The following is a 13,101-nucleotide window of genomic DNA, read 5'->3' on the forward strand; positions in this document are numbered from 1 at the left end:
CACTCTGCCAGTGCAGGCATCTCTCTTCTTCCAAGCTTCTTCCACTGTGATAATGTTAAGCAGGCTTCATTCCCATATATGACAGACAGGAAAACAGGAGCGGATGGCTGTAGTTGTGTCCAATAGTTAACTGTGTTGAATCCAAACACAGACACCACTGCACTCTCTTCTTTTTTTTTTTCTCTCGTTGCATTTACAAATAGCCTGATATATAATCAGGTTGTTTTTCTCTTCAGTTATGCTGCAAAAATGTCATCTTGTTCTCATTAGCTCTTAGTGGCTTAAGAGCAGCCTTGAAGGAGTTAATGAAGACCATGCAAGGCTGAAAAGGAGAGGAGAGATTAATAGAGTTGTAATACGAAGGTCACCAGCAACTGAAAGACAACGCAAATTAATCTCTGCATGAGTCTGACAGCTAGCTAATAGAACAACATCAACTGTCATTTATCACCATTTACTTATTTCACTACTTATTTCCAAAGATGCCCTTGTGGAAACATGAAACATGCTGAAACCAACGCCTTGGTAGGAAGCAGCATTCCATTTAAAACTGTTTTGTTGTCACTCTACCAAAAGCCAACATTTGCATACAAACCGCCAACGCCCTTGAACGAATGCAGCCAGTCATGTAATATTTAAGCCTTGTGGGAGTGAAAACACTTGTCATAGCACAAAGTAGCACAAAAGCTTGTGCTATTTCCCCTTTCAGGACCGACTTTCTGATGGAATCACATTCTGCTGTTTTAGGAAATGAATGTAGTTTTGCGACGTCGTCGTCGTTGCTGCTGCCGACACACTTCATACGTATCATGGAATAACTCGTAATTCGTCTTGTCCTGCATTGCTTTTGTCGCATGCCGGTTTCTTTCTGTTCGCCTCCACGTCGGTGACAGGCGTCCTGTCGCAGCGACCGTCCCACGACAGACCAGTTGTCAGTGATGGACGGCCCCCATGTAGGTGTTTGTGCGTTAGGGGACGGGGTTTGGATTCTGCTAGGTAGATTTGAGAAGTATCTGTGTTTTTTTGTGAGTAGTACGGAGGCAAAAACAATCCTTCCCCTTTTAGCTCGCGGATTACCATGAGCTTACTGTAATCTTTGGTAATAATGATTGGAGTTTCGGAGGTTTCGGTACGCTGAGTTTCTGAGACATGTCTTGGAGTTATTTTAATGGGGAAACAAAAAAAAACAACTCATCACAATGTAAAATGTCATTCAGTTTGTGGGGAGCAGTTATAACTGCACACTATTGGGACTAATGGAGATAACTGCAAGTACATCTAATTTATTGTCATCATTAAGTTACATGCTTGACAGCCAAATCAAAGATTAACACGTAAATTTGGCTCCAAAACAATAAATATATGCTGTGATTACAAATTAGTAGTTTCTCTGTAAAGCAGTGACTTTTCAGGCATGTGGTACAAATATTTATACACAGCCTGACATACATTATCAAAATGTACTTTCCATTTTCAGAAGCTCATTTATGTGCAATTAAGTAATTCCTTGCCTGCATTGCGAGTGCATAACGCAGCAGACACGACTATGCCAAGAAGGAGGCGTCGATACAATGACTGATAGCATTGCTGGTCGACTATTTGGAAGATTAACAAATAAATAATGATAATAATAAATAGATGACAAGTGTCCTCTAGCAATAGCAATTTTCAGCAGCAGGGCAACCTAATAATTCCAGCACATCATCACGTTATGGCACAACACCGTTATGTCTGGATGCTGTGGATCTAAAGACGTGGTGCAGACTATGTTTGCTGCACGTTCCACAAGTTGAGCAGGAAACAGATGTTTCTGACCGGTTTATGCAGTAAAACCAAAACAAAAAACCCCCAGCATAATCAAACTTAATACCATGCAGTGTTCTATTACAACAAAAATTAATATTAATACCCGCCGAAGAGCAGACAAACGAAACGATACTGAAGATAAAACACAGTCTTGTATGAAACGTTCATCTTTTGCTCGAGGGATTTAGCGCCAGTCAGTGTCTTCGTGGTTTCCCGTAAATGACTTCACAGACCTGACACACGACTCATTCAAATCGTTTTAGTGCCCGTCTTCCATGCATTACTGTGGGTTGATGGGGAAAATTTGCCTCGCCAGAAGCATCACTACCTTTACCTTATGACTGTGTTTGTTTGTCAGAGGCTCGCTCTGAGTTGCACTTCTCCATGGGCGGAGTGACCGTGCCTTAAGCGTCATGTCAATCGGCAGGCCATAGACTGACACACGTTGCTGGTGACTTTAAACATCACCGTTACTTTTTCACTTTTGGACATTATGTAGCAATTGTTTTTTTGGATAAGAAACGGATCCCATCACTATAAAGGGTTTTTTTTGTACATCCGTGCATCATTCCGTAAAATCTTACGGGGATGCGTTATACCAGGCGATGACAAAATAGTTTTCAACAATCTACTCACAGCAGCCTGGTGAAATCCAGCCCCTTGTTCGTCCAGAGGGTCTGGATTCTCGGCTATTGAGAAACGTTTGCTTCCTGGAGGCTCTGGAAGATTTAAATTGGACCCAATCGCTGGCATTTGTCCGTGGCATACGTAATGCCACAGTTCGATGCCATGAAGCTTACAGGAAATTACCTGCGCCGTAAACAACCATCCTCCAGTGCGAACTGAGAAGTGCTGAGCTGAACGAGGCGGCTGTTAAGTCAACATTTGGAACGGCGTCTTTCGACTTCGTTAACTTCCTCCATTGCCATTGTTGCAGTGCAGAAAATTGACCTCATCGTTCAATCTCTCCTTCTGTTCACCGATTGGCCCGGTAGAAATCCTACCAGAGGAGAAAGCCCAAATGGAGCAGTGAAGGGAGATGAGAGTCGAGTGGAACTGCATACGAAAGGAAACGGCGAACTCATAGGGGGTGCTTGCCGTCCCACACCCAACTTTAGTGGGAATGAAATGGAACACAGACAGATTCCTTTCTTTCTCCACCTCATACAGCATCACAAAGTTACCCTCATTAGTTATTTTAGACTCACCAGAATTCCCATAGTGCCCAAAGAAAGTGTAATTGAATTTCAGCTGCTTGGGCAGAAGGCATTCAGGAAAGCAGTCTGCTCTCACTGCGCCATTATTAGATTTAGAGCTACAGCTACTGTCTCGCACTTAATTACAAAACATCCCATCGCTGCCTCCCTTGAATCATAATCCATGACCAGCGAGGTGACCCCACTGCTAGTGGGGGAATAATCACAGTGATGCAGGAGGAGGATGAGGAGACCTCGGCCAGGAACGTTCAGCTGCCCGAGTCAAAGTACGTGAAAAAGGAAGAGGCAGTTTGCGTAGAAGCCATCACCATTCCTGGTTTTAATGCCCTTCCTCTCCTCTAATTTCAATGTGGCAGAATTTTTTTCTACGTTCCACTTCCGTTTGTGAAACTGAAGTTAATTTAAGATAAATAAAATAAAAAAAAAACACATATGGAGTTGAGATTTGGGCGGATCGTATACGCTGCAGCTTGGCATCCAGTCCTGAGACGATGGAGAAGTGCCAACAGCCAGCAGCTGTAATCGTTGCTAATTAGTTGTTGCTGGTCGTTGTTTGATCCCCCAAATCACCAGACCTGCACTTATGGCAATTTGTGGATAGAGGGCAAACGGCCTGCTCTTTACCAACAAACAGTATTTACAACCCCTTCAGCAAACTATTGTGCTGAAAAATATGAATATTTAATCATAATACTAGGGGTTTTTTGGGAAGTAGAACAAAATCAATGCGTATCTAAAGATTAAGTTATTCTTTTGTTAATTTGGACTCTGCACAATTTATTAATCTGGGCACTAATAAACATATTTGTAGGAGTTTTTAGCTCAAATTAGATTTTTTTTTTTTCTTTTTCTTATTTTTTACATTACAAATACTGCTGTATGACAGAGGATTGGTGCCAGACTAAGATTATTTTTTTTAATTGTGAGACTAAAGTCATAATGTTACAAGAATAAACTAATAGGATAAGTAGAAAACGCAATATTACCAGAAGAAAATTATAAAATTATGAGGAAAAACGTCATTATCAAGTATTTGTATTTCAAGTATATAGTAATTGTAAAACTGATACCAAAGTACAACTTCATAAGATGCTCAACATTCCTAATTTTAATTTTTTGTGTTATCAAGTTAACATAAAATTACTACTTCTTTCTACTAATATTATTCAAGTAATCTGAGTTTGGTCTCGTATTCTTTTGACTTAATTTTCACCAATTATCACAACTTTATTCTGGTAATGAGACTTTAATCTCATATCATTATGCCTTTTTGCTCATTTTATTGCAACTTTATTCTCTTCAAATTATGACTTTTGTACAGCGTTACTCTCATATTATTTCGCCTTGCTGTCGTGCAACCTTATTCTTGTAATATGAACATAAAGTTTTTCTCGCAATATTATGACTTTTTTGTTGTAATATGACTTTATTCTCTAAATGTAATGACTTTTTTCTGAATCTGACCCTAATACTCCATCATACTGTTGTATGTCTTTACCACATTTTTATTTGAAGACTTCTTTTTCCTATTCAGTAACTTGCAGCTTAGACCTGAGTTGAGACAAACCGAATACGTGGCTTTAAAGTAGTTGGTCAATTCATGTTCAAGTTCTTTTCATTCCCGGTTTCTTCATCATGTCTTTAATTAAAGCCCAAACCTTCAACCTGCAGCTCATGAAACAGGTCGACACAGACGTTGGTAGAATATGTCGAGCTAATGGCTGAGTGCCAGTCACCCTGTCTGGCTGTGCGCAGCAGGTCCGCCTCTGTTCTGCACTCTGCTGTGATCAAAACACTGTCACCGAGTGCGACGCCTCACTCAGCCCGAATTTATTGGACCAGCATCATATTTAGCTTAGATTTGATTTTTTTATTCTCCTTCCAGAGTCAGAAGTGAAGAACCGCCATCCAGGCAAAATCACGTTACAACATAAAACCGTTCTAATAATAAACCTTTTGCTATAGCAAAATAAATGTTAACATTTATAAGTTATGACATGATGCAGTTCTATTTTTCCTTTCGCTTTTCGTGGCAGCTCTTTGCCGCCGCCGTCGCCCATCGGGTATTCTTATTTGTATTTTCTTTTTGTCACATTGTTTTCCTCACTATCAACTTCTTGCACCTCCCGCAGCTCTTTGTCTTCCCTCTGAGGTGTCGTTCGCCGTCCCTTCTCCTGCTCTTTCCATCGTCACGCTCTCACTTTCCTCTGCCGTCTCCCACATGAGCTGGAGGTGATCCAAAGTGCCATCAATAAATCAACAGGAGAAGAAAGGAGACGACGCTAAGGATTCAGGCTCCTCTTCTGGGATCCTTTCAGCTCCTCAAGTGTGGCTCAATCAAAGGTCTGAAATGCAATATGTCAGGCTAAAGACTTTTTAAATCGAGAAGGTACCATTCACTTTAAAATACAGTATGAAAAAGTCAAGAGTTATGCAAACGTCTGGCGACAATGACAGGAAAAAATGTTTAGAGTAGAGGGAACTATGATTTCAGAGTACAGAATCGTGGGATTCCGCAACAAAACACAGAGTTACACAGAATTAGCCGATAGATACAAGAAGGGAAGGATATACAGGAGAGTTTTGGCCGACGTCTTCTCCCAAAACTAAACATGTTAGCATAGCTATTTTGCTCCACAGACACGCTGAATGTTATTGTTCACATCATGAAAATGTGGGAATGCGCACAGTGCCGGGGGTCAAAAAGACGATTCTGTAGAATCCGCCGCTGCTGTAGAACAATTCTGTTACTTAAATGAAACGTGGAGATGTAGGTATTACTAATATAGCGCAGTGTGCAACAGCAAAGCAAAAGATAACGCAAAAACCCCCCCGTCAAAGAATAACTCAAAACCAGGTGTATTCCAGTCAGCTAAGCTACACAGAATTATGTTTTCAGTCTCAATGTTTATTATGCCATTATTAAAAAGTGATTGTCTGAATGCAACGGTGGTTGATTAGCTAAAACACCTGCTCTACTGATGATCTGTCAGAGTATAGCCTTTTTTATTTTAAATAATTTTTTTATCTGAACCGAAGCACACCAAATTCTGCAGCACATCTACATGTTAAGATCGTCAAAGTCAAGCTAGCATAGCTAACCTACTTCCTTCACCATTGCTATATATATATATATATATATATATATATATTTTTTTTTTATGAAAACATTTTCCTGACTTGTGAAATATGATAATCTTGGACCTTGTTACACTTATGACAGTGTTGAAAATTAGTAGCAAAACACTTTCTGTCATTTTCTTTTATATATCACAAATACATTAAAGATTTGTGTTGACAACTTGACAGCTATAACCAACAGTGGTCATCGTCAGCAGGTAGGGATCTTGTGTGCATGATTTCACATCGCAACATGTCTATGGACACAGGATTAAGGCAGCATGCACAACTATGTGCAACAGAGAAAACGTTTTAAAATGTTCATTCTTTAAGAAACTAATTACAGAATATGAAATAATTTTAATCTAGCTGCAATTGGCTTATGTGAAAAAAGGTTATACCCACTAAGCTCTCAAGCCATCCATCCATCCATCCATCTTCTTCCGCTTATCCGAGGTCGGGTCGCGGGGGTAGCAGCTTCAGAAGGGAGGCCCAGACTTCCCTCTCCCCAGCCACTTCTTCTAGCTCCTCCGGGGGAATCCCGAGGCGTTCCCAGGCCAGCCGAGAGACATAGTCCCTCCAGCGTGTCCTGGGTCTTCCCCGGGGCCTCCTCCCGTTGGGACGTGCCCGGAACACCTCACCAGGGAGGCGTCCAGGAGGCATCCTGACCAGATGCCCAAGCCACCTCAACTGGCTCCTCTCGATGTGAAGGAGCAGCGGCTCTACTCTGAGTCCCTCCCGGATGACTGAGCTTCTCACCCTATCTCTAAGGGAGAGCCCAGCCACCCTACGGAGAAAACCCATTTCGGCCGCTTGTATCCGCGATCTCGTTCTTTCGGTCATGACCCAAAGCTCATGACCATAGATGAGGGTGGGAACGTAGATCGACCGGTAAATCGAGAGCTTCGCTTTTTGGCTCAGCTCTCTCTTCACCACGACGGACCGGTACAGCGCCCGCTTGACAGCAGACGCTGCGCCAATCCGTCTGTCGATCTCCCGCTCCCTTCTTCCCCCATTCGTGAACAAGATCCCGAGATACTTAAACTCCTCCACTTGGGGCAGGACACCCCCCCTGACCCGGAGAAGGCACTCTACCCTTTTCCGGCTCAAGACCATGGCCTCGGATTTGGAGGCACTGATCCCCATCCCGGCCGCTTCACACTCGGCTGCGAACCGATCCAGCGAGAGCTGCAGATCACGATCTGATGAAGCCAAAAGGACCACATCGTCTGCGAAAAGCAGAGATGAGATCCTAAGGCCACCAAATCGGATCCCCTCAACACCTTGGCTGCGCCTAGAAATTCTGTCCATGAAAGTGATGAACAGAATCGGTGACAAAGGGCAGCCCTGGCGGAGTCCAACTCTCACCGGAAACGAGCCCGACTTACTGCCGGCAATGCGGACCAGACTCTGACACCGGTCATACAGGGACCTGACAGCCCGTATCAAAGGGCCCGGTACCCCATACTCCCGGAGAACCCCCCACAGGGCTCCCCGAGGGACACGGTCGAACGCCTTCTCCAAGTCCACAAAACACATGTAGACTGGTTGAGCGAACTCCCATGCACCCTCCAGGACCCTGCTGAGGGTGTAGAGCTGGTCCAGTGTTCCACGACCAGGACGAAAACCACACTGCTCTTCCTGAATCCGAGGTTCGACTATCCGATGGACCCTCCTCTCCAGGACCCCTGAATAGACCTTGCCAGGGAGGCTTAAGAGTGTGACCCCTCTATAATTGGAGCACACCCTCCGGTCCCCCTTTTTGAACAGGGGGACCACCACCCCAGTCTGCCAATCCAGGGGAACTGCCCCCGATGTCCATGCGATATTGCAGAGTCGCGTCAACCAACACAACCCTACAGCATCCAGAGCCTTAAGGAACTCCGGGCGGATCTCATCCACCCCCGGGGCCTTGCCACCGAGGAGCTTTTTAACCACCTCGGCGACCTCGCCCCCAGAGATTGGAGAGCCCAACCCAGAGTCCCCAGGCTCCGCTTCCTCAGTGGAAGGCATGTTGGTGGGATTGAGGAGGTCTTCGAAGTACTCTGCCCACCGGCCCACAACGTCCCGAGTAGAGGTCAGCAGCACACCATCCCCACTATAAACAGTGTTGGTGCTGCACCGCTTCCCCCCCCTGAGACGCCGGATGGTGGACCAGAATCGCTCTCAAGCCAATATTGGTATTTTTCATGCACCGTTTTGCTCAAATATCTGGCCAGATTAAATATTGACGGAGTCGAATAAAGCAGTTGACCTTTCACTGCTTCTCTCCCGTTCTGTCTTGGCATGTTAACCTTCTCCCCATCTCACTCCTTCATCGTCCTTTAGGTCTCTCATGGGGAGGAATAACAGCAACACAGAGAGAGATAAGGCTGAGTCTGATTGATGTATTATGAATAGGATAGCCTGTCTGCGACAGTGAGTGCTGCTGCACTCTGCCACTAAGACTCCCTCAGCGATTGACTGGAATCCCACCACACTAATCAATAGATAGGTACATAAATAAATAAAACCTTCTTCGGGTGCCTTAATCTGCAGGGAAGTCCTACGCTATCACTTTGTCTACAAGTCGGTATTGTCAGCATGTTTTTTGTTTTTTTTTTTACAGAAAGCTTTAAACCGCAGATTTGGGCAGATAAGCCACCATTCTGGTGTTTAGCTGAAGTAGTAGGCTGGGATTTTGTTCTACAAATGCAGAAAAGGTTTCATAAATCTGTTGCTTTGATATGATGTGGCTACATTGGAGCTCCTCCGACATATTCTAGTGTTGCAACCAAACTGTGGCCTACAGAATCTTTATTTGTAGAATTTGATCAATTTTCCAGACTTTCGACTCAATTTAGCTTATCTATATATTGCCAATTCACAATAAATGTCTTTCTGCTAGAGTTGATCAGGTACAGTGTAGACTCATTGGCCATGTTTCCATCATTGCTTCTTTTATGCAGATTTTTGAGTACCGCATTAGAAAAGGGTGATGGAAATGGCTAAATTTAAATTGACTCTCGCGATTTCTTTTCTCCCCTCATTTGAGATGGATTTTGGCTTTTCTGGATAGTTAAAGTGCCAAATGGGGAGATGGAAACACATTTGACGATGCTGTGTGTCTGAGCCCCACCAAAGGCATGAAACTCCAAAAAAAAAAAAATCCAGGTCTTAAGGGAGGACTCTTCATTTTTTTCTGAGATGTGGGTTCCAGATTTGTGGGGAAAGCAAACTGATTTGTTGCATCAAAACAAAACGCGCTGCCTGTAGTGCATTTTTCCCGCTCGTTTAAATCATCCTCTCTCTAAATTCCTTCAATGACTGTGTGACATTTCCGTTTTTGACATTTCTCTCATGCTGAAACTTTCCTCTCGCAAACAAAAAATTAAGCAACACAAACACCTTTCGTTCCTCTGGCAGTCGATTCTAAATCCCCTTAAAACTGGCGAAGCGGACCGGTGAAAAGCCTTTCGAGCAGACGAGTCCGAACGCGGTGTAGCATGAGGTCCGTTTTTCATTTCGTCTCTCTCTCTTTTTTTTTTTTCTCCCTCTATCTCACCTGCTCTGTGAGGCCAACTCTCCAACAATCCCCCCCCTGACAGACAGGTGATTAGGAGGAGAGAGTTCAGACCTGCTGAAAAAGCAGCTTAGCTGTAATTATTGTCTCGGAGAGAAACAAACAGTTCATCAGGGCCCGTCTCCGGGGACTTAACAATTGTTGCCAGGATATATATCGAAGGCTCGACATCCAGCCGTTACCTTGGCTACTCTTGTCTCCATATGTGTGGGCTGGAGGTTGGGTTGCTCTCCATACAGATAAGATTCTTTTCAGGTTGCTTCAGAAATAGCATAAGCCATGAAAACAAATTAAGACGTACACTCCGCCCACGCACGCTGATGCAAGCTTACACGCAACGCGCGAGCGGATCCCAGACTCAGGGAAACAAGTTGCTTTCATCCGTTTTCTGTTAAAGTGCAGTCTCTCAAACACACGCACAACCACGCGCGTATGTACGCATGAAACACGCAACCAGCTCCAGCGATTTCAAGAAATTAACTGTCAAAATAACCAATCACAGTTAACATAAATGAACAAAGAAAATCCGTTTGCAAGTCCTTTAGAAGAATTTTGCATGTTAACAGACTTCTGGACTCAAACAGTTCCAATTTAAACATGCCGTTCTTTGGAAATGAAAACATCCTCCGCTCTGAAATCTTAAAAAAAACCCAAAAAAAACAAAGACCCTCATCATAGCGGTGAATCTTGTTTCTTTTTTTAGTTTGGGCTTTAAAATGACTTATTTGAAATATTCAAACTTGAATCTGTAGGCGATATTCTCTAATCTAAAGTTACCCGGTAACCATAACAGGAAATGACCCGTTCCTCGTTGCGTCTGTATTCCGTGCTTTTTATAGCCTTTGACAAATATTTGACCGCTCTTCTAGTCAGAATGTATTGAACTCATTTAAAGTGTTTGGATTTCTGGAAGAGATCTCGATTTTCGACAAAATACAAACATTTTAAACGGATTAGAAGACTGTATGCTTCCAGAAGCTTGTGGTTGGACTGATTTGACCACTTCGAAAGCGGTTTTGATCTAGGTTTCGGACTGTTCAGTTGAACCACATTACGTCCAAATTTCAACCATTCAACTCTGAGATAAAAGGAGGGAAAATCAAACTCAAGAATAACTAAGTCTCAATCTTACAATAAAGTGAACACTGTTGGCACACCACTGGCTGCATTACGCAAACTGAAATGAAGAAAATACAGTTGTTCAGTGGAAACATGCCGATTTCAGAAAACGTTATTTGCTCAAAACTATCTTGCGCTTGGATGGTGTAGCTTTTCAGCTCTATCAAAATTGGTTAATTTTGCAAAACTGCAATGGAAATGCTTTTTTTGCATGACACAGGTCACGTGATCAACAGCTGGATTTTACTACTGGCAGAAATAACAAAGAAAATGACAGGAAGTGGTAGGAGGAGGATGGCGCTGCAATTTTTTTAAACGACTACCCGTGTGAAAAACTTGCAAAAAAGCTTTGGGGCTGCACCGAAAATTTGGGACTGAAACCAAAAAAAAAAGAATAAAGGTCAAATATTAAGAGAGAAGTACGCCATGCGTCGTTCAATTGTGTATTATGTACATATTCAAACTTATATTTATATTTTTGAATAAAAAAAAATATTTTTTTATAATTTCAACAATGAAAAATTGCGCAACGAAATTTGGGACCAATTCTCTAGTTAAAAATAAAGTCTCACTTGAGAATCTAGACAATAAAACCATATCTTGATAAGAAAAGTAGCACAATAAATTCAAACTTGGGCAGTATATTCTTTTAAAATAATTTAATTTGCATAATGTATAATTATTCCATCCTAAGAAAAGAACAAAATGGCTGCCATGCTTGTTTACTTTTTGATAACCCTAATTGATGCTTGCTGGATCTGAACAACTACCAGAACTGAATCTAAGGTAACAATTCAAAGTCCACAATTAATACGGTCATATACAATCAATCACAATCCGCCTTAAAGAGGTTCACTTGTCAGATTAAAAGTACCTTTTGAAAACCTTTAAGCAGGTGTTAAGCATATTTTCCATTAAGCCCACATTTCTGTAATAAATGTCTTTCTGTTTTGGTCTAATGTAATGTTCTTTTCATTAGCTAAAAGCAGAAAATCGTCATAATTAACAGAAATAAAGGCTTGAAAATATCAGTTGGTGTGTAATTAATCATTTCAGGTCCGTTAACATTTCACTAATATTCCAATATATTGTTTATGTCTACCGTATAATGATGCGTGAGCTGAAAAAAAGACAACATGAAAGTCCTCCGTTGTGTTTTGATGAAGGACACTTGTGCACAGGAGGAAGCATGTCCTATTCCCACCGACGGACAACAGAAGCCGCGGCAGAAGGGTGGCATTAAAACCCAGCGGGGGATGTAGTGTGATGAAAATGTCAGACCTGAACCAGCAGGCTAGACTCTGCGACGTGTTTCATCAAGTCAGAGTGTGTGGAGTGCTGCGTCAGAGTGTCACGCCCTGCTTGTTTGCAGCTAAAGACTTTGTGTGGAAAGGTACGTCTTATGAGTTCGTATCGGCATGTAAATCTACATCTTCAGCATCTCAAGCATGTCCCAAAGGTCAATGGAGTGTACTGAGAGGCAGCCGAAAGAAAAATCTTAATTTCTACTGTGTTTACGAACACCTTGATGTTTGGCCAACTGAGAGTTCCGTCGTGTCACGGTGCAAACTCACCCAGCCAATACGATGAAGAAATCCAGGCGGTTCCACGTGTCTCCGAGGTAACACTTCTTGCCAAAAATCCCCAGGGCTACCATTTTGATCACCATCTCGATGGCGAAGAAGGCGAAGATGAAGTCATCAAAGTCCTGCCCGGACACAGATAGAACAAACGGGTTAACGTTACGTTTTGAACGTCACTGAACATTGAAAATCTGTCAGAAGTCAAACTGTTACAACAAAACGTAAAGGAAACGTCACCTAGCGCTCTCTTGAAAGTCATAAATCTGCATTTATAAATTTCTAATATGTTTGATTAGACTTTATAGTCATCTACTGAATACCTTCCTCTTGTCAAGATCAGGCGACAGAGGTCAAAGGTGCAGCAGGGAAACTCAGACTTCCTTATTTTCCCAATAACACTCACCAGGGAAATCCAAAGACATTCCTGGACTATGAAGGAGAGAAACCAAAACTGTTTCAAGGTCTACCTCCAGTGGGATGTGCTTAAAGGAGTTCAAACCCGGGTCTGACGTTTTGGCATTAGCACTTAGTCCCACATCGTGCCATCACTCAATAAGGAGACGAATGTATACATGTAACTTTTTCTCCACAGTGACAAAAACCACAGACTGTGGCCCCAATACCTCCATATAAACATTAAAGGATTGCACTTAATACATAACTGTCTGAATACAGCCATGGTTGATTAGTTCAT

The 13,101-nt window shown here is 42.6% G+C and overlaps 1 protein-coding gene across 15 annotated transcripts in view; it reads right to left on the bottom strand.

The window, feature by feature from the left end:
* cacna1g (calcium channel, voltage-dependent, T type, alpha 1G subunit) overlaps nt 1–13,101 on the bottom strand; it is a 281,034-nt gene that overhangs the window by 146,977 nt on the left and 120,956 nt on the right. For all 15 annotated transcript variants that reach the window (XM_028029261.1, XM_028029253.1, XM_028029260.1 and 12 more), the window contains one exon: nt 12,399–12,532. In XM_028029261.1, the coding sequence (XP_027885062.1) occupies nt 12,399–12,532 (134 nt within the window). The remainder of the gene's footprint in view (nt 1–12,398; nt 12,533–13,101) is intronic.

Source organism: Xiphophorus couchianus, chromosome 10 (assembly GCF_001444195.1).
Source record: "Xiphophorus couchianus chromosome 10, X_couchianus-1.0, whole genome shotgun sequence".
NCBI classification, from domain to species: Eukaryota; Metazoa; Chordata; class Actinopteri; order Cyprinodontiformes; family Poeciliidae; genus Xiphophorus; species Xiphophorus couchianus.